Here is a 22,044-nt window from a genome sequence, read left to right as displayed (position 1 = left end):
CTCGGAGAGCGTGCAAGATCAGCGACGGTTCATTCGCTGCTCCAACCTTTCACGTCCCAGCATACCTCGTATCAAAGGTGCCAGCATTTGCATGTCCGTCTATGGCACTGCCAGGGAGTGTCAGAACGACCTGGAAGTTGGACAGCAGGAGGTGCAGCCACGTTGTTGTGCAACCCACTGCCACTGTCGAGCATCAGCGTGACCTGACGATGACCACCGGACATGATTTAGATATGGTCGTGGCCCGTCTCAGTGACCATCACCATCGCTCTCAATCTGTTCCTTGTCCTCCTCATTTCACCCTTGCCAGAATCCACTTGCGGATAAACTGCTCCGATGCAAAATCCTCCTTCAGCCCAAGCGCCTTGTCCATGATGATAGCATCATGCGCCTCTCCAGGCGCTTCGAAGTATTCGACCTGAGGATTATGGACCTAATGGGCGATCAGCAAATTCTGTCCCTGTGCTTGCTAGGAGACGGCTGCTCACCTTGATGTTCTCAGCGCATATTCGAATATCGTCCCTCAAAACCTCATTCCCTCCCGCTGTGATGGCAACGTCATCCACCTTCAAGCCTTTCCACCACTCTGCCGGTGCTTCGGCAGGCTGGCTCCAGTTGTCGTTGGGCGTCTTGCCCATGAAATTGTCGGACCATATTCGGACGGTCGCCGGGTCGAGCGCGTCCTTTTTATGGTTGCTCTTCCACGACGCTCGTTCCTGGGTGAAGGAGACCCAGGGGGAGACCAGGAGTGCCCCGCCTATGTTGCTGGACAGATCTATAGCTGGAACGCTGGGGTGAGTATGAGTCAGGTGCGCCGTGAATGCTGCTGCCAGGTTTCCTCCTGCGGAATCCCCGCCTATGAGGATCTAGGAGACCATGTATGGATCAACACTTGTGTGCCAGCGACGAAGTTAGTTCCAAGTACTCACCTGGGAAGGCTGCAAGCCCGAGTTCAGCAGGTATTGGATCGAAGCGACCGCCTGCTTAAGCTGCAAAGGGAACACACCATAAGGGGCCAGTTCTGTACATCCAAATCAGCTGGTCTTGCCCGGCAAGGCCGAAAAGGAGACTGTCTTACCATACTCGAGAACCATAACCCTCAACTCTGCGCCATTCTTCTTGGCCAGCTCGATAAAATCCCACAGCATCCCCCAGTGCTCCTCTGCAGCTGCGAAGTTATACCCGCCGCCTGTAAACCTGCGAATCAGCACCTTCCTTCGTCGACCGAAACTCGACGCCAATGCGACAGGAAGAAATGTGCCGCGCTCACCGTGAAACCAGACCAGCGTCTTTTTCGCCGTTTTCGGCCCCAAAAAGCATCCAGTCGCGCCATGCTCAAACTCGACAATCTCGGGCTTGAATTTCTGCTTCTTGCAGAATGTCTGGTATCCTTCCGAGGTGGTCGGTTGAATGGCCCTTCGCCAGAAGATGTGAGCACAAGATCTCGGCCTGCAACGACACAACCACAAGGGGCAGGACATCGGACTTGCCCTGAGATTGACGAAAGACTCACTGAGACTGTTTAACCGTCAACCCCGACATCGCACTCCTCATCGCACTATAGATGACATGCCGCTTATACGCCGTTGGGCAGTCTTCGCCCCTCGCCCACCCGGTCAGGCTTGAGTACGTCAATGCGCCAACTGCGAGAACGAGAGTTAGTAAAGGCATATATTGCATGCGAGGCGGGCCTTCCGTGGAAGCAGAATCTGAAGCGGTAGAAAGTAAGAGGAGATGCGCTTGAGAGGAGACTCTGTGTGTGTGTCTGCGCGCCCACAGCTGAGGAATCAGATACTGTAGGAATATCGTACGTACGGCCTCTGGTCATGGCGAGGAGTAAAGAGAGATAGTCCCCGGCTGAGAGATGCGGTCTTTCCTTCATCGTGCCGTGCCGTGCAGTTGCTCGAGGATGATCGGACTCGATGGGGACACTAACCTAGGTTCGCGAAACCAGGTACGTTGAAGCTGCTGCTCGATACTCCGTACAACGTGGCAGGGATAGATAGACTCGTCACGGTTATATAGTAGAGACGGAGAATAGTGTACAGTAGAGATGGACCTCTACGAATTTGTAGTAGAAAAGGAGAATACTGCATTTCACGGTTCAAACCCCAGAGCGGACATCGAGGTCTAATACATACTAAATATGCTTGCTTCGGCCTGGAGAATCTCGTGCAATCCTCTAGGAAGTGTGTGTCTGACTGGATGGTACGCAGTATGTATGGGCAAGCGGCCAACTGGGCCGCCCGCTCCGCTTGCCACGCCAGTCCCATATACGCAGGCGGTAGCATCTAGCTTCAGTAGGCCATGCTGTCGGCCTTTTCGATTGCCAGGCTATACGACTATCGTATTAGGACATTAAGCGAGAAGGATCCATGTCAGCCTCCTACAGCGTGGTGGGGATGGATAGTCAGCATTTTCGTCGTAGACTAGGCCAAGGCAATCGCGGAGTCCGCCTGGATGACAAACTCCGATGGCCCGCGTTGTTTCAGGCAGCTTGGTACTCCGTACTATTTGGAAAAAGGGACAGTCGGTGATTGCACTGGGCTGACAAACGGATGAAAGACGTCGCGCACCACTCTCGGACGGCGACACGGACGAAGACGCGGATGTTGAGAGGTCTATTCTACTCCACGGCGGCTCAGGCACACATGCATTGTGAGCGGCAGAAGCTCGCCGCTTCACGCTTGCGTGGCCTTGTGTTGCCTGCCTGGCTCAAAATCCATCCAGCACTCACACACCGTTTTTGGCCCCTCTTGACGTCTCTTAGGACAAGTCAAATCCCGCGCCTGAATTCACTGCATACAGAAGCTTCTCCTTCATCGTCTTGATATCCGCGTACCGAGGCAACTTCAGCAGATTGACACAGGTACTCGTGCTCGGCAACCGCTCCTGATCCTCACTAGAGTCGCGTATACTGAATCTCGGATTTAGGTGGCTGAAGCCCAACAACGGTGCGCGGGGCGTGCTGGTGACAAATTTAAGGACTTTCCGTCTGTCGCTGTCGGACATGTCCTGCAGAGCTTTCCAGAACAGTTGGACGGTAGGATGCTCTTGGCCGTCGTCGCCGATGACATAGAGCCCGCCATACTGTGTGTTCCGGCGAAGGTCTGCGATGTCGAGCTCGCTGTTGTCCCCACCAACAAGCTTCTGGAGTTCTTTCTGATTGAACATGGCAAGCCACATGGGTTGAATGATCTGTCCAAGGCCTCTGAGAAATGCGTCTGTGACTGCTCTGGGTTGCTGCTGCAATCGGTATCTGACGATTCGGTCGATATAGACCAGTCGATTTGTGTTTGTGACCGGTGTATTGGCGCCATTTGCGATCAATTCCGTCGTGTTGGTCTGGTGTACGTCGTTACCTCGCTCGTCTTCAATGGTGATCGTGTCGGTGACTGTGAAGTCAAGTCCAAAGTCGTTCTCGACATCGCCAGGGTAGTTCTTCAGCTTCAGCAGCCCTTGGTACAGTTCCTCGTCATATTCTCGGAGGTCATTAATGGTTGCACGATAAGCAGACTCGTTGGAACCGACGGTAGTGCCGCCAGTTAGAGCCCACTTGAGCAGGAAGAACCCAGCGAAGCTCACGTCAATCAGAATACCCTCGTACAGACACTTTCCAACGACTCTGCCCAGGAATTGGAACCGGCGCAGGAACTCAGCCATCTGGAAATCAAAGCCTTCGGTGCCCGGCTTCCTCCCAGCTCGCTTCAGATACGCTGCAGTCTCTTGATAGATCAGAGGATTAGGGTAGAGGTACCGCTGGGCATTTTCCTTGAACATTGGCAGGCTGGCATCGGGATCAAACGCCTCGCTGGTGACGCTCATGAGGAACTCTTTCGTGACACCCCCTCCATCAATGCCAGCCTCCGGGGCACCAAACTTGTCGATAAACGTGATCTGGATCGGCTCTTTGAGCCCCTCACCGAGCCCGTAAAAAGCTTCATAGGCGTCTTCGAAGACGTGCTCACGACGAATCTCCGCATGATGGCGGGAAATGATGTCAACGCCCCTGGGCCTGCCATCAGTTCCACGGCCTTGCGTGCTCGTTACAACGGACATTCGCCACGTATCAGGATCGATTGCACCATCTCGCCGTCGAAGTTGATCACGGTAGACGAATTCTCGGAAGATCTGGACTCTTGTCTCGAAAGGGATGAAGAAGGGCAAATTGCGAAGGATCTCCAGACGCGGCGCAAGTGACTCCAGTTGTCTCTTCTTCCTGGCTTGTATCCGCTGCTTCTCAATGCGGTCGGCCATTCTCGAAGCTCGACTTCGTGGTATGTGCGAAGGTCGGATACCGAACATGGTGTTCAGCAGCATCTCACCCGGCATTGAGCCTGCCGACTCGTCCAACTCGGCGTCCTTGTCGAAGTCATCCTGCTGATCGTCTGTATCATCGTCTTCACCGAGCTCATGCCTTCGCTCCTCTTCGGCAACAACGGCTGGAATGAAACCCGCCATGCTTACTTGGTTGGTCATCAGCCAATGTCCGGGAGGGACGAAGGAACGACGGGAATCTCTCTCGTGCAGCATACGTAGGAGGCCCGTCACTAAGCCCTTCAAATAGCCTTGCGACACGCCATTGCCGGTCAGCGTCTGTTGTTTCTTTTCTGCTTGCCTGTTGCTCGAGTGTGAAGAGCCGCCGAAGAGCGCAGAGATGCCAACGTCCTCCTCATGCTCGTTGCTCTCGACCAAATCGGCAGCGTTCCAGTACAGCACGAACACCAGATTCTTCAGGAAGATTGTCATTTGAGCGACGTCATTCAGAGGCAGCGAGCCCTTACGCGACAACACACTTATGGGAGAAGTTGTGGTTGCACCGAACGAATGCGATATATCGTAGGAGAAGAAATCTTCGTCATCCATGAACTTGAGCACGAAAGTGTAAAGCTCCAAGAACAGCAAGGTTATCCGCCATTCGTCTCGCCACTGAGCTATCTCGGCTTTGGAGACTGGGGCCTGACCAATCTGGTTGGTTGGAGGAGCAGCTTCTCGTAGCAGAGACAGCACATTCCTGTGGTCTCGTGTAATCTTCTTGAATACGCCTGTTCCTCGTGCTGTATTCCAGAAGTACTGTATTGTGGAAACATCTGCATTACCGACCGTCTTAACGGAGCCTCGGTAGAGGGCCATTCGGATATTCTGAGCCTGCGCTGGAAACGCCCTCAGCAAAGCAACAGCGAAGTTTGCCAGGCGCTTCGCCGACTGGAAATCAGTTTCTCCAGCGTCTTCATTGGACGATTCTGATGAACCCATCTCATCGAGGACTGCTTGCAGATTATCCTGTCGTGGTATTCTAGATATCATCTCACGTACGAACGGAGGTAGAGGCGCTGGCGTGTTCTTGCTGTTGTCACCAGACATTAGGTGGTCGGTCTGCTCATACCGTTCGGCGATCTCGTTGGCACATTCTCCCAGGAGTGCTGAGAGTGCCTCGATGTAAGCACGATCAGCAGAGCCCCGCTTAACCGCGTCGTGGAAGTACACGAGATATGCCAATTGCCATAATCTCTCGGTCATGGTCGAGGCGTCGGTCTTCGTGACATCCTCATCCTCCAGCATTTTCGTAATTGCGGTTGACAATTGAGGCATATCCAACGGGGTTGCAAGTCTCGCCAAAACCGCACTGTCGTCGGCATATGATGGTTGAGACATAAGTCTGGTGACAAAAGCTTCGTATGCTGGCTGTTTTCGTGTCGGATACCTCAAGAGAGCCCATATCGTTTCAAGAGAGCCCTTCTGCCACTCCTCTCCCTTTTGTGATGTCAAGGCCAATTGGATCGTTTCAAAATAGACAGTCGAGTCTCTCACCATGTCGTCCGAGACATAGATAGCGATTGTAGAAATGATCTTTAGTAACCTCGGCCCATGAGTCGTCATCGAAGTCGATTCATCAATCAGGATGCTCTTCAAGTGGCGGGAAACAACCAGGCCCAGCCGTGAGAGGTTGAACCTCCAGACATGGTCGACGAGAGACCCTTGTAACGAGACCAGTGTAGGTTGCAGTGCCTGGCCGAAGTAGAGTAGTCTCACTGTATCCATTCCATCTCTGACTCTGGCCCGCCTGTACTCCTGATACTGCAGCAAAAGTCTGAGCTGAAGCAGCAACTGGGTTGAGTTCTCGTACCCCGGTATCGTCGCCTCATTGTCAACCAGGGCCCGGTAATCCACCTCCGCATCCCTCCCAAGTCTCAACCGCTCATTTTCATCCCACGTTTGTCTTAATCGGGCCTTCTCTTTCCGCCGGGTCGAGTGGCCACGCCAAATTTTCTGGATTTTTCGTGAAGCGTTTAGTCTATCTCTTTCTTGTTGTCTCTTGACTCGATCTGCTTGGGCTTGAGCGATTGGGTTGTTTCCCGACGGGTCGGAGCCTTGTGCGGTCTTTGAGAGCGCCGCCCAAGGATTTGTAGTGTTGCGACCCGAGAGATTGACTTGTCGGGCTTTGCGGGCACTGCCCGTGAATGACTGATGCATGGTGGGAGTGGTGGCGGGGTTTGTGTAGAGGGCTGCCCGTACGGGGTACCACGCCTTGGTGACGTATGTTCAGGTTCACCGTTTAGGACGGAATGACATATCCTTGGTCATGGGTCAGAGGAGAAGATAGGAAGAGAAGAAAAGATGTGCCGAGGACCAGAAGGGACGGGCAGACGGCGTTGACACCGGTGTTGAGGGAAACTGCCAGAGGCAAATAGAAGGAACAATAATTAGTATTGCCTCTATGGCGCGACAAGGCTGAGCTGACGACAGCCTAGAGTAGCTTACGGGCATGTGCAATTAAGCTCCGGGCGATACCCGCACCCCACCTAAAGCCTTGTCCCGCCTACCGTGATTCACTCAGCCTTGTGTGGGCGGTAATTCCTCGCTGCACGGGTTACTGCCCTGATACCCTCACCTTCAAAGCGATCTGCCCTCCAACGCCGCCGTCCGCCACGATGTCCTCTGACATCCTCACGCAGCTACAAACTTGCTACGACCAACTCCTCACACAGTTCTTTTCCACAATCTCCTACCTCTCTCAGCGCCACCCTCTCGTCGCGCCTGACCCTGACCCAAATGACCCATTCACAAACCCACCCACTGCCGCCGCCGCGGCATCTCAAACACCCAACCCCGCCGACACATCCCAAATCCAGTCCACGTCCGGCATGAACCCCGGTCCAGAGGATACAGAGCGAGCACCCTACCCACTCCGTCCCGTATCACAGCAGACCTTTGAAAATGCCCAGCAAGAGTTGGCAGAGGACCTTGTGCTCAAGGGCCAGCAGATTGAGTTGTTGATTTCCCGATTACCGGGGATTGGGAGGGGCGAAGAACAGCAGGCGGAGGAGATCAAGGCGTTGGTGGAGAAAGTGAGAGAGATGGAGACACGGAGGAAGGAGAAGCGGAAGGAGATGCGAGGGTATGTCAAGAGGTTGGAGAATGTGGTGATGGGTATGGCTGAGAGTGTAAATTATGGGCGTACGAATGGACATGGATGAAAGCGAAGGGTGCCGCAACCGTCATGTCGGAAGCATGATTTTCTGAAAGGAAACGACTGCATTTTCGATCCACCTCTAACACCACGCTTGCTTGAAGGACAGTATAACCGCCAGCGTCGCTCATCATCGAGCATATCCAACCTATAAATCACCGAGGAAATACCCGAATCACGGGGTTACGGACTGTGTGTCTCAAATGCCACATTGCAAGCTCCAGCAACCGCCCGGATTAGAGAGACTCCTAAACCATCATGCTCCGCCGCCGATTCAATGTCCTTTCCGCTCTCGAACTCAAAGCGGAACCAGCACCACCACCGGATGATGTCTCGTTCGCTTTCGGTTTCAAATTGACGCTGCTTGAGCGCTTGATGTCCCTCGCGATGCTGGCCATTTGCTCACTACGCGTACTGGCCGCAGAACTTGGGCGTGTAGGGGCTACCCGCACGGTGGAGGAACCTCCTTCCAAGGGAGGACCGTGACGAGATTCCGTGTCGGCGGCAGAGCAGCTGGAAGAGGATGGCTGCACCGAATGCCTTCGGCTGGTCAAGCTGTTCGCGGATGGTTTCCGTCTTGCCGTCGATGGTCCTGTGTGGTCGCTTCGATCGATGTCCGCCTCTTCAACGGCTTTCCTAGGCGAGGATACTGGCGGGTCGAACATACTCAGCCGATCGGTGGCTTTGGCCAGGGCTTCTGTCACATTGTGACCCTCATCACTTTTCTTGCTGTCACTGTTTATTCGCTCTTTTCTCTCCTTGTCCCTTAGTGGACTGGTCGGCTCTTCGTTGTTCCGCATGGGAAGATCCTTCCACCGGGTTTCTGCGCCGGCGTCTTTCTCCTGCTTGATATTGACCACCTTGCATTGATCTTCATTTGCCTTGGCGTCCTCCGACCTGGCCCGATCAACACTTGCTCCTCTGGAGCCCGTAGTGCTTTCCTTGTTTCGTTCCAGTCCTTCCACAGCACCGACAAGCTCTTTGCCTGGCCTCCTCATCTTATCTCTCAGGTTAGGCTCCGCATAGCTTACTGCAGCTCGTGCTCGGCGAGATCCCCGTCCAATGCTTCCGTTGAGCACATCCTCCACCGAACTCAATACTGCTGTTTCTTTGGGGTGAGGCGGATTACGAGCAGAAGGCTCTGTGGACAAGGGCGACAGTATACCGTCAACTCCTCCGGCCGGTGTCTTCAGCAGAAGATCCTTCTCTCCGCCATCCTCGTTGTCTGTGGACCTAGCAAGGTTTTCCGTTTCGAACGGTGGCGGAGGATTGATTCGGCGAACCGGCTTGATCGTGCTTTGCCTTGGTTGCTCCTCTTGGTCGTCTTTGGGTTTCTCGGAGACAGGTACTCTCCTCTTCGTAGGTGAGTTAGTGCTCTTGGGTGCAAGGATCTTTCTAGTTGCAATTGTGGCCTTCTGTGGAGATTGAGCCTCCGTCTGTACGCCTGTTGCGCTCTCTCGGCCAGGTGGCCTCGTGAACCTGGACCCTTTCTTCGTGCCAGCAGCGGCGGAGTTGCATATCTCCTGCCGACGTTGAAAGATAAAGTCGTCATCCTCAGTCCGAGGCTGCTGCATAACTGGTCCATCGAGCTCTGATGCATCGAGCTTTCGTTTAGCACCGGATTTCAGTGGCTGTTGGCTCAGCTTCGGCGTCGGTACATCTTGGGGTTGAGGTTGTGCTTCCGACGCCTCATCGGCAGGCTCTTCTGGGGGCACCGTCTGCAGCAAGGCACTGGTTCGACGTTTCCGCCTTCTCTCTAGCATCGAAGGCAATCGCATAGCGTCTTCACCGCCTGTTTCGAGCTCCGACGTCCTCGCCAGGTCCATGCCAACTGGCTCGTTGAGGTCGAAGTGCACCTCCGGTGGTGGGCCTAGCTCCGGCGACTCTGAAGCCTGTTGCATTGCCGCCTCCTCTCGTAGAACAGACAATTCGGCATTTTCCAGTGTTCGCCTAGGATAGAGCTTGTCTTCACGAATCGCGGGTAATCTTCCGTCATTCAGCTCCGCCTCGGCCGCCGTCGCCTCCCTCATAGACAGCCGGTGCCTCCATTCTTCCTCCGTGGCTGAACTCAATCTCTGCCCAACGTTGGCAAGACGGCTCTTTCGGCGCCCCTTCCGTGCCACTTTCTCGGGTATTCGCCCCATCTCTCCGACCAATTCGCTCACTTCCTCCATCTTTTTCTGTAGCCGATCCCTGAGGTCGAAAATCTCGCTATTGATGCTGCTTGCGGCGCGCCATCGCTCCGCCTCGGCCTGAGCGGCAATCGCTTGTTCGCGCAGGGAGATATTGTCCGCGACAAGGCGAGAGATTTCAGTTTCGAGGTTGCGGATACGCTGCGACTGGGTTGAATTGACCCGGGCGATCTCGCGATTCTGGCGGATGAAGCGGCGTTTTACTGTGACCATTATTAGGTACAGCGACGCCGACACGAGCAGAGAGCGGACAGCGCGGACGACAGGAACTTACAGGCATCAAAACTCTCGACTGGTGGCGCGGGAGGCTGCTCGTTGAGTTTGGCCATGGCATGTCAATCTGTCGTGAAAGTGAGTATGGGAGGCGCGGTCCCGAGAGTACATCCCAAGCAGGAGGGTAGACCGATTCTGCGGCTCGAGGATCCCCCAGACTATGGAGCGACTGTATGCAGCAATATACAATAGAGTGAAGCCAAAGTGCGTGCGTCGACGTTGAACGGCACATATGCGGCTCCAAAAGCAGCATGCAAAACAAAAGGCCTATTGCGGACTAGCTTGAGATACTCGTCCAATCACACGCGCGACTTGAGTAAACTTCAAAATTCCGCGTACCCCTCACTTCGAGGGAAGACTCCAAACTGCGCGATTCATCTACACAGGAACAACTCGTCCTTCCTCTTGCCTGGACCCGATCCCAGCATCGCGACAAAAGTGAAAGAAACCAGACTCATCTGAGCAGCACGGTCAACGCAAGAAACGCAACCTCGAGGCTCAACACGATGGCTCAGCCCACCCGGTCCTTCACAACAAACCCAAATGCAAGCACATTCACAAACACGAGCCGCTCAAGTCTGAGCCAAAACCAAAACCCCTCCTCGGCACTACACGCCCGCATCGCTCAGAAACGCCAAGAACTCCACAACCTGACGCAGCTGCGCGACTTGTCCGCCGAACTGACCACCCAGCTGGAGACCCTCCAGGCGAAACTGGGCCAATTGAAAGACGGGGCCCAGAGCGTGGGCCTCGTCCTCGCGAACTGGGAGAACGTTCTGGGCGTGATTCGGATGGTGGGGATGAGGGTGCCGGTGCCGATGCCAGGATCAAAGGCTGAGGGTGACGGGGAGGGAGAGGAGAACGGGGAGAGACCGAAGGACTCCCAGCAACCGCAACATTTGCAGCTAGAGTTGCCGGTCCCGCTTGTGAGGATACCAGTGCAGCCGAAGACGGGCGCAGGAGGATGAGTGGAAAAGTCCAGATCTCAGATGGCCTGGGAAGAAACAACGATATATGCTACGAATGCTACGATTGCTACAGTACCGGAGATGCGACGATCATACCAACTCTAAGGAGCCGGACCAGAGACTGTCCACGTCCCTAACACAGCAATGTGCGTGTGGATGTGATCGTCGCGCAGTTGGCGACATTACGGACTGCGAGCGTTCACCAGCGTCTTGTGTCAGTCTACCTCGACGACCTTGGTTTCTACCTCTTCTACACCAGGATTTGTGGTATAGCAGCACCGCCCAGTCGGCCATCCAGTCGACTAGTGCTGGCAGCAAGCGAGCCAACCAGTCACACCAGGCAGACGGCCGATACCGTTTCGAATGTCTAGGTGAACACAGGAAGCATGCGAGAGCGTTTCTCCACTGGCACCGAGTACGGAGTCCGGACGTGCATGTATGCATACATACAGTGCCTTTTCTGCACCGCAGACTGGCGAGTCGCAAGCCTTCTACTCAGCAGGTCAGGACAGGACAGGCCCCGTGGGGCAGGACAGCACACTACGGAAAGGACAGGGCAAGGCAGTACGGTATAGGACCGGGCAAAGCAAGGCAACACAGGTTCGCTAGGGCAGCACAGGGCAGGACAGGACAAGACAGGGTAGGGAGGGAGACCAAGGCAACACAGAAGAGAACAGGGCAAAGGTCAGGGCAGAAGAGGACAAAATAGCGGCAGGACAAGACCGGGGCAGAGCCAAAAAAAAAACGAGACTTCGCAAGGACAGCGTGTACTGCATAGCCAACCCAGCTACTGTATCCAGCCATACATCTATTCTAGAAGTCTATCCAGAAAATCCATCCATCGAGCCATCGAACTACATACCTGACTCGACTCATCTGATCCAAGGCATTTCTGCCTCGTTACGCGGCGGTATATCACAGGATGTTATCACACCAGGGGTCTGCTCTGCTCTGTTCTGCCACAGCACGCCACGCGGCTAAGCAAGACGGCACGCTATACAGTAACGACCGAAACCGATATCGAACCGGATCCAACCAACGACAACGCAGCACAGCAACACAAGATACAACATAGGACGACAGCACAGCAAATGAGTGGATTGATCATACTTTCATTCTAGCTACTGTAACTACTGTAGCTACTGCAGCTAGCTAGGTAGGTACTACCGTGCACGTCGTACACGAACCGTCCACCACGGCCTGGGCTCCCCGCGGTGAGCATAGTACTGTACCGAATAACGAGTGACGGTCGTTCCAGTTGGTGGATTCGCGAAGCTCCCTCATAATAGACTGGAATGGCAGCGTGGACGTGTCATTCCGGCTCCAGTTCCAGGCCCAACAATCATAGAGTCCGTTGACATTCCCTTGCCGACACCGACATCAACATCAACACCAACACCAACGCTTGAAGAACAGGTCTGGAAACTCAATTGCATACCTTCACGGCTTATGGCCTGCAGGGCATACCGTCTCTGAGTGTCAATCAACACAGCGGCAGCCATATCAGCCTATGAAGCAGCGGCCACCGTGCCGGTGCTCGTACTCGCGCCCATGTCCATGCCGGTACCGTCATGACCTGCTACGACCTGTTGCTCGACACCCTCGCTTGCCTTGGCCGCCAGGAGCTTAGCCTGTGCCTGCTGAGCGATCTTCTTCTTCTGTTTTTCTGCCCACTCGCGACTGGCCTGCCGGCCTCTCTCTGCAGCGGCCGCCCTAGCCTTCCGTGTGGCCTCTTCCTTCTCGCGTCGCTCTTTCTCCGCACGTTCCATTTCGGCTTTACTACGCCCGAAGACCTCTTTTCCTTTAGCTTTCTGGTGGACGGCGTCGTTCTTGGTGACGGCGGACTTTTGACCGGCTGTCAGATTCAGGGATGAGACACGTGGCTTCTGTGCCGCAGCTGAAGAGGCGGTACGTCGAACACTGGAGTTCGCCTTCGTGGCGGTTGAATCTGCCGCCTTAGGTTTTGCATCGAGCGACAAAGGACGTGGTTTTGGCTCAGAAACAGTAGTGGACTTGGGGGCAACGTTCTCCTTGTTGATACCATTGGCGTAGATACTCATCCTCGCTTGACTGGCCTTGTTCTCTCGGGGCACGACACTTGGTCGAGCTACTTTGGCAGGAACTGGACGAGCCTTGAACACCTTCCTTTCCTTCTCAGTTTCTTCTTCACGTTTGAGCCGCTCTTCACGTTCGGCTCTCAACTTGGCGGAAATGGCCTCTCCTGGTAGTTGAAACGTTGGCTTGGTCGGTGGTTTGCTGGATTTGGTGGGGACAAATGGTGGCCTGCTGGTGGACAAGTTCTCACTAGGAACGCGCTTCTTGGTGGTATTCGGCAAGCTCTTAGCTGGGGAGTTCGAGAAGGAGAGTGAGGGTGGTGCAGGTTGAGCGGCAGCTGGTCGAGGTTTGTGCCCATCATTGATCGGTTTCTTGACCGGGTTCGTAGCGACTGCGGGTTTGACTGCGGGTTTGATTGCGGGCTTGCCTGTAGTCCTGACAGAGGACTGTCGCGAGACTGTGGGCTTTGGTCGATCGCTGGCTTTGGGCACGGTTCGCGTCTTTGCAGGCGACTCACGCTGAGTTCGTGCTGGCGTTAGCCCGGCCTTCTTGGTTGACCTTAAGGCAAGGCCATCTGATGAAAGGTTGATGCGGGCGGGGGTGTTCTTCCTAGACTTGACTGGGGACTCCATCTTCAGATCTTCCAGAGCTGGGAGTGTCTCGGCAATCCTTTCGATTGCGTCTTCCAACGCGTCAATAGCCTCGACCGAGTCTTCAATTCGTGAGGTTCGCGATGTGATCTGTTCGACGAATGAGTCGGGCGACCTGCTCTCTCCTTTGGACGAGAGCATCCTGCCTGGTGTTCTCGAGGTGATTTTCTCTACAAACGAGTCTTCAATGAGGTCGCCAGTCAAAGCTGCTATTCCTTCCACGGGCTTGTGGATAGCTGGGTTGAATTTGGGGGTCTTTGGAGCCTCAGCCGTGATGTAGTGTGGTGTGGAATCTGAGTCGAGGGCTGTGTGGTGCGGTGTAGAAGTCGAGTTGAGAGCTGCGTGGTGCAATATGGAATCTGAGTCGATAGCTGCGTGGTGCAATATGGAATCCGAGTCGAGAGCTGCGCGGTTTTCTGCCAGCGCGTCACCCTCGTCAAGCGGGAGTTCGCCGTGGGTAGTATCGTCCGTCTCGACCGTCTCGGTCTCCTTCTTCGTCTGCTGTCTACCCTTCTTCTTGCCCTTGGCCTTCTTAAGCGCCAAGCCGGACTCGTCGGTAAAAGGATCTTCGTGACTCGGCGGGTTGGTCTCGGTAGTAATATCTTTCAAGGGCGGCCGACTCGAGCTTTCCGTGTTGGCGTTACTACCAGCTGAAAGATGGAAGGAATCCGTGTCCGCGTCGGCATCCTCGTGGATAAGTTGTGATTGGGGAGGTTCCTCATGAACCTGAGCTCGCAAAGCTGCACGCGTTATGCGCATGATGAGGACCAGGATTTGGGAATTGTTTTAAGAGCTCGTGTCGTGTACGGGATAGTGGTTAGTGGTTACTATGGGGGGGCTGAGTGCCGCGTGTGATGGGTTGCTGATACTGGGAGTTTGAATCCTGTCTTACTCTGAGGGATCGAGGGATGAGCATTCTGTGACGCGCTTTGTTTGGAAGGGGGCGCCCCAGCAACGAGGGTGGAGATGCTGCTTTAACCGAGAGCTATTCGCACGCTAAGCCGTTTACGGGCGTCACCTCAGCCTCGCCTCCCAGCCTCGATTCAACACTCTGGTACTGACAAGAAACCACGAAGAATACAGAGTACAGCTCGATTACGGACAAATCTAATGAGAACCGACATTACGCAAACATGACTGTGAGGCTTCTACCAGTGGAAAGCGGGGTTGGTAATCTTTGGAGGAGCGGTTCAAGCAGTTTTGTGCACGTCGAGAACGCCGTTCCCGTGTTCCTTGTGTCAACAGGTGCGTCGAGTACCATGTTCAGGCTTTTCAGATATGTCCTATATGTCGTCCGTCTTTTGACTTCTTGTGAACTTTGAGCTGGGTTGTGGAGTAAAGCAGATGCGACCAGGCAGCATTCATCCTCTCTGTTCCCAACTGCGTGGTGTCCACGAGGAGTGCCAAGATAGAAGAAATCAAATCATGTCCAATTCCCTCGGCCTTTCTGCTGTTGACGTGGCCCAGTCCATCTCCTTGCTACTGTCCTATGTGACCGGCTCCTCTAGCTTTGGCAGACGCCAAATGCCTCGAATCTCATTCAGCCACTGCTGTATCTCGACGATGTCTCCACCAACTCTCTTTCCATCCACAAGTTGCCCATGCGCACGAACTTTACCCTGCCCAACTTCTAGAGCATCTTGATCAGACCATTTCGGCACGTGAAGCCAGCTGTGTCCAGGATCACATATGTATCGTTCCAACTTGTTAGCCTTCAGCTTCTGCACACAGTCCTCGGTAAATTGCGTGTCCGGGCAGTATCGACACACATAGAGATCGTTGGCGTACCACCAGTTGTGTTCGCAGAAGCCGTCGCAACTATACGAGATTGGACCATTACGGTCACCAGCATCCTTGATGACAGCGTCTTCGTCGATGCATGAGGCCTCAACTTCTACCCCCTCGGCGTCACCAAAGCCCTCAAGCTCCTGCGGCTTAGTGCTATCGGAGCCTCTGTTGGCGTCCGCTTCCTGGTCGGGGATCTTGAAAACGTCATCAGGTCCGAGCAATGACCATGCACTCAGCGCGTTGAGGTCGTCGCCCGTATGCATCAGGATGTTGGCCATAGTCTTATACCCGAAGACATCGTTGTCCGGATCATGGTCGGACAAGATGACAAGCGCCGCAATCATATCCTCCCTGAATAGCTTCCGTGCCTCTTCTACTTGACCCTGTAGAACGTAGTAAGATGCCAGATAGGAGGTGGGTTGAAAGCTACTAGGCCATAGCGAGGCGGGGCGGTTGACTCTGAGAAGTTGTCGGAAGTTCTGCTCTCGTTCTTCCGGCGAGATCTCTGGATTCCTGGCTTGGTGGAAGAAATGCTGCGCTACAAAGCGTGCGGCCATTTCACGGGTCGTTTCCAAGTCGTAGCTTGATGGGATGTATAGAGATTGGCAGTCGTCCCAGCATCGGATGGCTTGTTGAATGTGTGACTCCTCTGAGGTACCCCGGGCCAGACATACGCCCTGATATAGAAGGAGCACACCTTCAGTGATCGCATTGCTCCCCCTAATGTCGGCAATCGCCGTTTCGATGGCTTTGAGGACGTGACTGTTGAAAGCTTTATCCGGCTGACCCAGGAATATGATGATGGTAAGCGGGTCCAGTGAGAAGGATGTGTTCTGGTTCACAGCAAGATACAAGAGAAAGGCCGCGAAGAGGTCCAGATTTGACGACGATTCCTTTTGGTTGACCATCCGAGCTAGCATGTTCCTGGCTTCTTCTTCTCTTTGCTCCGCATAGATGGCTTTGAGGAGTACGCCACGGGTGAAATGGTTCCCCTGGTCCATGGCGAGCGCTTCCTCGTACAGTGTGAATGCGCGATCGAGGCATTTCAGTTCTGCCTGCCAATCTGCCAGTCTCACTAGGTTTCGTACAAGGCTCTGTCGCGCATCATCTTCCGCCTCGGGTGTTTGAAAAGACGACCTCAGGTGTTCGACGACCGTCTCAAGCCTGGAACATGCCAATGTTCTTAACTCTTCCTTCCTCACGAGGTCACCCTCATCTTGACTCATATTCTCCACAGCCACTGCCCATATCTCATCGACCGACCACCCACCACCTAGATCTTTCGCTTTTTCACATTGTTGCTTTGCGGCCGCAGGTTCATAGTTTTGGGCAAAAGTCTCCGCAATACGCTCGTACCATAATGCGTCCAGGTTCGCATCGTTGAGCGACAGGGCCTGCTGCACCCATGCTGCAGCATCAAAGACGTCCTCCTCGAGCGATCGTTCTGGCGCAGCAATACTTTCTGGTCCAGATGTACCTTCCACGGTCTCTTGAGGCTCTATCGTAGCCTTGACGTACACCGCATCGGCTTCCTGCACCTCATTTGAGTTTTGCTGCCGGCTGGTTAGTATGTCAACATCCCTTGTGTGAGGGATGGAGCCTACCAGTAGCAAGTATTTATGGATCCACATAAATGCTGAACTCGCCCACCAAGTACGATCGCGGAGCCAACGTCTTGCCACCATTAAAGTGATGGGCTTGAAAACACCTCCCTTGCCCTCAGTGGATGCTGTGTGATTCCTTACCCATCGTCGCTCTCGCGGTTGGAGTGCAGTAACCGTATTTGAGTCGGTCAGCCAATTTTCGACGACGGCTGCGTTTTTGGGCTCTAACCAGTCCCAGGATACTACATTCTCGGCGCTCCAGAACCTCTCTATACCCTCCACATCGGCCAGGAGGTCTACAAGGCTTTTGGCTATGTTCCTTCGCTGGGTAGCCTCCAGCTCAACTGTGCCCAACGAGTCGTAGACCTCCTTGAGGTGCGAGGGAAGTTCTCGCATCGCATACGGAACAAGGCATTGCGTCTTCTCGTGGGGCTCGTCGTTTAAAAGTCTCAGCAATTGCTCTGTAATATGGTAGTGCGCCTGAGCCCTATCGGTGCGGACGGTGCCCTTGCTATCGTTGTTGGACATGGTGAGGAAATCGAACTTGCCAATGCCGACACGCTCAGTCAGATCCCAGAAGAATTGTTGCACTGTGCGCACGTCCGCTTGATTGATAGATACAGTCATGGTGATTCTGGCGTTGTCGAGGCTCGAGGAGGTCTCATTGTCCCACCTGGAGCTCCCCTGAAGAGTGAATAGTCGTGCAATCTCCGGCTCCACCAACACTTGGTCCCCTTCAATCTTGAGCACTTTCGTGTATTTCTTTCTGAGCTTTCTCTCGAATGGTTGCAACGAAGACTTTCCCGTATTCAAGAAGACGGTGGCTCTCAGTTCATCCGTTGTGAGAAATTCGAATCCGAAGACGCACCAATGCAGCAGCACGCTCAACTCGGCAATCTCGTGGGCGTTGAGACTGGCGTTGAGGTCGCCAAGGACCTTCTTGGCCAATTTTCCTGAATCTTCAGCAGGGTCCTCCCACAAGATAGTCCGAACATCATCCAGATACGCGTCGGAGTCGACGGCCTCCTTGATCCTTTCCAGCTTTTGTTGGACAACAGAGAAAGACCCCTGTGCGACAGCCGGCAGACTTTCACGGACCTCTTGGAGTAGCGCGAGCATTTCCGCATGTTGTCCCTGTAGAGCTTCAGTGGTTTTCAGTTCTTCCTCAATGTACAAGCTGATGTCGGACGAATTGCGTGCGGAAATCTCTATGGTTTCAAATCTGTTCTCAAACACTTTCGCGTCGCCCGCCGCGATGATGCGCATATGTTGTCGAACTGTCTTGGTCGGAGTGCGAGCTTCGTCCCGGATGGTCTTGATGAGTTTGAGAAATCTTGCGCGGTTCGTCTCTGACAACTCGTCAAGTCCATCGAAGACCAGAACGAAATTGGCCTCGTCCTTTGTTTGGGAATATCTCGAAAAATGCAGCTTGTCCCACCATAGCTTCTCGATGGGATCTTTCTCTTTGCCGACCTCAGGCGGCTTGAACCCTTCTTTGAGAGCGGCCATCTCTTTGGCATAAGGTCTATACTGGCCAGCCAATTGGAGGGCCATTGACTTGAGTGCGAACACTAACTCGTCCTTGTTTTTGTCTTTCGAGCCTTTCGCATCTCGTCCGGTGAATGTATGATACGCAATGGCAACATCCGGGGTAGTGGTAGTTATGCGCAGGTCTTTCTCGATACTTGCCAACAGGGAAGATTTGCCAGTCTTTGGATCTCCCGACAGAAGAAGCAGAGGGATCGTGTCTTTAAGAGGGCTCTTCCACTCTTTGTAGTCCTCATCGTCCAGCAACCACTGTCCACTCCCTGGAAGAAGATTATCTATCATGTTTAGCGTCAATTTCCTCGCTTCTTCGGCAGAGTCCCTGGTCATAGACAACATCGTCGCCATCTGCTCCACCCGCTCCGAGAGGATGACTTGCATCCTGCGGTCGGTCACATCCGCAACGACGATGTTCATATTCCCTTCCAGATTGCTGAGCTTCTCGGCATTCTCATACTGAGTGTTGAGGACCTCCACCAGCTTGCCTTCGCTGCTGAGGACGTGTTGCAGGGTGACGGCCTCTGTGACGTTACTTTGCTTGCCAATCAGAGCTTTGAACTTGTCGAGCTCAGCCCTGACACCACTGTCATCATTCAAAAAGGTGACTTTCGCTCCGATCTTTATGTGATGAAGGAGCCCACCCTCGATGATTTTGATCGACAATCCGCAGATCCGGATCATAGACTAATGTTCTCTCAAAGTTGGGATCAGCTAGCTGCTTTCACAGACAGAAGGAATGCTGAGACACATATGCCGGTCGGTACGGCACAATGTCACAAAGGACTGACCATCATAAGCTTGTGAATGCCATCTCTAAGTTCGGGGTCCAGCGTGGTGTAATGCCCATAGATCTTGAATAGGACAAGAAAATGTGAGATTTCCTCGAACAGGCTACCGACACCCTCGTAGACACTGGCGATCTTTCCCGGGACGTCAATCAAGAACGATATGGCATTGAAGCATAGAGTGGCGGGTCCGAACACGATCGATGCACCTTCTGCGGCCAAACCGCCCAGCAGTTGGATGCAGCTGAGTACCTGTGCGACAGTGGCCCGAAACTTCGCCTTTTTACCAGTATCCTCTGGAGCTCGATATTTTTTGTCGAGTTCTGCGAGAACATCATCCAGGCGCTTCTCTCGGTCTGTTCTTAAACTGCGCCTGGTCAACTGGCCGAACTCGAGTTCGGCTTCCTGCCACATTGATTTCAACTCCATCTCCGCCGGTGACAGAGCGGCCGCAGTCTGAGGCTGTCTTACAGCCGCCATGGTGTTCGTTCTCAGATTTTGGACGTGGCTCGTATGTATTGTCTTGATATTGAAGGTGAAAGTTGCCAGCAGACTGAGGCCGACAGACCTGCGAAGAGATTCGACCGGCCATGGGTTTGTGAGGCTGAGTACTCCGTACCGAAGCTCTTTTAGGTCCTGGAACGGATCATGTGTCCGCCGGCTAGTGGCGGCGTAGAGGCGCTGATACCCTGTACTTGTGCAACCAATAAACAGGACGTAAGAAAGACAAACGTCTTTTGCGATGATATATTTGGGCAGGCCAGGGCCAAGGTCACCACCATTTGGGAGAGAGGTGGACCTAACCCAACAACATCTTAGTAAGGCAGTCAATAGGACTGCATTAATCATGCGCAGGCTGGCCTGAGGAGAGGCGGCCGACGCAGGATCGGACTGGAATTGGGAAAAGCTATTGGATACAAAAAGATAACGTGGTTCAGTGGCTGCAATAGCCTGCAAAGAGTAGCTGGGGAGCCTGAATCGCTAAATCACATGGGTGATAAGCTGAAAGCTGAAACTGTTGCAGGGGACGGAGCCCAACTGAGCTCGGGAAAGCGAAGATTCTTCAGACCATTGAATTCCAGAACTCAACAGACACAGAGACAGTCGACATGACTTCAGCAGCCTCGAGGGATCTCCATGGTAAAGCATGCCCAGAGAAGTCGTCTCTGAATTCTCCGTAGAGAGAAGTGGACAGAGTAATTAATTAATGAGTGGGCGAATTGCTTCGAGGTCGTCGGGCGAGCTCGCTGGAAACTCCCGGCGCCACTTTCACCTCCGCTTCACCTCACTCCTGCCTCTTTGCGGCCTCACCTTCTTCACCTACAGAATCTCCAGCCGGAAAGGCCAAGGCCAACGCATCACGTAGCAAAGGCTCGATGAATAGATACTTAGTACTTCGAAACCATCACTTATCTCTCGGCGACTGGACCGGTCACAATACCCATTTGAAGGTCAGGTTGAGCTCATGGCTCGAGCTCGAGCCGACACGGGAAACTTCCCCAAAGAGCCTCATTCCGTGTCGCTGAAAGGTATGTCATCACGTAGTGCACCCACGTCGGGAGAAGCCAAATACTTTTGTTCTTACAAAGACAGCTATGTTATTCGCTTATGCTAATACACATTGAAACTACAGTGCTAAGGTCGGTTGAGCCCGGTACTTTTTCTCGGCTCGTGGTATCCAACTCCCGTGTTTTCATCCAATTAATGCCCCATCCGTGTTGTAGGCTTTCGCGACCGTCACTTGTACAGCAACACCCTTTCCCTCGCGAGAATGGGACGAACATACTCCACACGGCGTCCCTCGCATATCCCGCTGAGGCCATGGACCAAGAATTCCTCTTATCTAGCAATCTGGGCTTGCCACCGTCGTTCGGATCTGCTCACGTCGGCGAAACCTTCTCCTGCGCGCTATGTGCCAACAATGAACTTCGGCCCGACCAGAACCTGAAGACGGTTTCCGGAACTCGGATCCTTGCAGAGATGCAAACTCCGTCACAGGCTGTGCCTTTGGAGCTCCATGCCGCCGAGGGCATAGCGGACGAGGACGGACCCGGGAGCGCCTTGCAGAGAATAATCCGATTCGACCTGAAGGAAGAAGGCAACCATGTCCTGGCCGTGAATGTAAGCTATACTGAGACCACAGGCGATGGTCAAGCGACAAGCGGCAGAGTACGGTCGTTTCGCAAGTTGTATCAGTTTCTGGCTCAGCCGTGCTTGAGCGTCCGGACCAAGGCCACTGAGCTGGAGACCGCGGAGGTTGTCGATAAGACGTATGGCCCATATGGCAGGACGGCATTGCTTCGGTATGTATTGGAAGCCCAGCTAGAGAATGTGTCAGACGCAGGAGTCGTTCTGGAGGAGACGAGGCTACAATCGAGGCCGCCATTCAAATCGACTTCGCTCAATTGGGATGCTGAGGAGGATATTGAAGATAGTGGGGAGCGCCCTTTGCTAAAGCCGCGCGATGTTTTACAAGTCGCGTTCCTTGTTGAGCAACAAGAAGGCGTCTCAGACGGTCTGGAGGATGTGAAGAGTAGTTTGAGGCGAGACGGACGAGCAGTTCTGGGCCAGCTCGCTATTCAGTGGCGCACCACGATGGGAGAACGGGGTGCTCTCAGCACGGGCAATCTCTTGACACGACGAAGAGCAGCTTAGGAGCCTGCCATCGTTGGTCGCTTTGCACGTTCTGCACTGAGGATGTGATGCGCCAGAC

General features: G+C 53.9%; 8 protein-coding genes across 8 annotated transcripts; 3 read left to right on the top strand and 5 right to left on the bottom strand.

Annotated features, from left to right (window-relative positions):
• Window positions 1-292: 292 nt before the first annotated feature.
• On the bottom strand, window positions 293-1,542 carry A1O7_09400 (uncharacterized protein; the record flags this gene model as incomplete). Its single annotated transcript, XM_007763388.1, has 6 exons — window positions 293-433; window positions 489-866; window positions 930-1,021; window positions 1,079-1,189; window positions 1,271-1,416; window positions 1,514-1,542. The coding sequence occupies 6 exons, from the start codon at window positions 1,540-1,542 to the stop codon at window positions 293-295; spliced, it is 897 nt and encodes a 298-aa protein (XP_007761578.1).
• A 1,224-nt stretch (window positions 1,543-2,766) lies between these two features.
• On the bottom strand, window positions 2,767-6,474 carry A1O7_09399 (uncharacterized protein; the record flags this gene model as incomplete). Its single annotated transcript, XM_007763387.1, has 1 exon — window positions 2,767-6,474. The coding sequence occupies one exon, from the start codon at window positions 6,472-6,474 to the stop codon at window positions 2,767-2,769; it is 3,708 nt and encodes a 1,235-aa protein (XP_007761577.1).
• A 458-nt stretch (window positions 6,475-6,932) lies between these two features.
• Window positions 6,933-7,478, top strand: A1O7_09398 (uncharacterized protein; the record flags this gene model as incomplete). The annotated part of the gene is made up of 1 exon (XM_007763386.1): window positions 6,933-7,478. One exon carries the CDS (start codon window positions 6,933-6,935, stop codon window positions 7,476-7,478), a length of 546 nt encoding a protein of 181 aa, XP_007761576.1.
• Window positions 7,479-7,719: 241 nt separating this feature from the next.
• A1O7_09397 (uncharacterized protein) lies at window positions 7,720-9,876 on the bottom strand (the record flags this gene model as incomplete). Its single annotated transcript, XM_007763385.1, has 1 exon — window positions 7,720-9,876. The coding sequence occupies one exon, from the start codon at window positions 9,874-9,876 to the stop codon at window positions 7,720-7,722; it is 2,157 nt and encodes a 718-aa protein (XP_007761575.1).
• A 566-nt stretch (window positions 9,877-10,442) lies between these two features.
• Window positions 10,443-10,904, top strand: A1O7_09396 (uncharacterized protein; the record flags this gene model as incomplete). Its single annotated transcript, XM_007763384.1, has 1 exon — window positions 10,443-10,904. One exon carries the CDS (start codon window positions 10,443-10,445, stop codon window positions 10,902-10,904), a length of 462 nt encoding a protein of 153 aa, XP_007761574.1.
• Window positions 10,905-12,412: 1,508 nt separating this feature from the next.
• A1O7_09395 (uncharacterized protein) lies at window positions 12,413-14,368 on the bottom strand (the record flags this gene model as incomplete). The annotated part of the gene is made up of 1 exon (XM_007763383.1): window positions 12,413-14,368. One exon carries the CDS (start codon window positions 14,366-14,368, stop codon window positions 12,413-12,415), a length of 1,956 nt encoding a protein of 651 aa, XP_007761573.1.
• Window positions 14,369-15,096: 728 nt separating this feature from the next.
• A1O7_09394 (uncharacterized protein) lies at window positions 15,097-19,811 on the bottom strand (the record flags this gene model as incomplete). The annotated part of the gene is made up of 2 exons (XM_007763382.1): window positions 15,097-19,230; window positions 19,335-19,811. The coding sequence occupies 2 exons, from the start codon at window positions 19,809-19,811 to the stop codon at window positions 15,097-15,099; spliced, it is 4,611 nt and encodes a 1,536-aa protein (XP_007761572.1).
• Window positions 19,812-21,152: 1,341 nt separating this feature from the next.
• On the top strand, window positions 21,153-21,986 carry A1O7_09393 (uncharacterized protein; the record flags this gene model as incomplete). Its single annotated transcript, XM_007763381.1, has 1 exon — window positions 21,153-21,986. One exon carries the CDS (start codon window positions 21,153-21,155, stop codon window positions 21,984-21,986), a length of 834 nt encoding a protein of 277 aa, XP_007761571.1.
• Between the last annotated feature and the right edge of the window lie 58 nt (window positions 21,987-22,044).

Source organism: Cladophialophora yegresii, assembly GCF_000585515.1.
Source record: "Cladophialophora yegresii CBS 114405 chromosome Unknown aczIN-supercont1.7, whole genome shotgun sequence".
Lineage (NCBI taxonomy): Eukaryota > Fungi > Ascomycota > Eurotiomycetes > Chaetothyriales > Herpotrichiellaceae > Cladophialophora > Cladophialophora yegresii.
The sequence above is the reverse complement of the archived record's forward strand: the minus strand, read 5'-3'. Positions and strand labels throughout refer to the sequence as shown.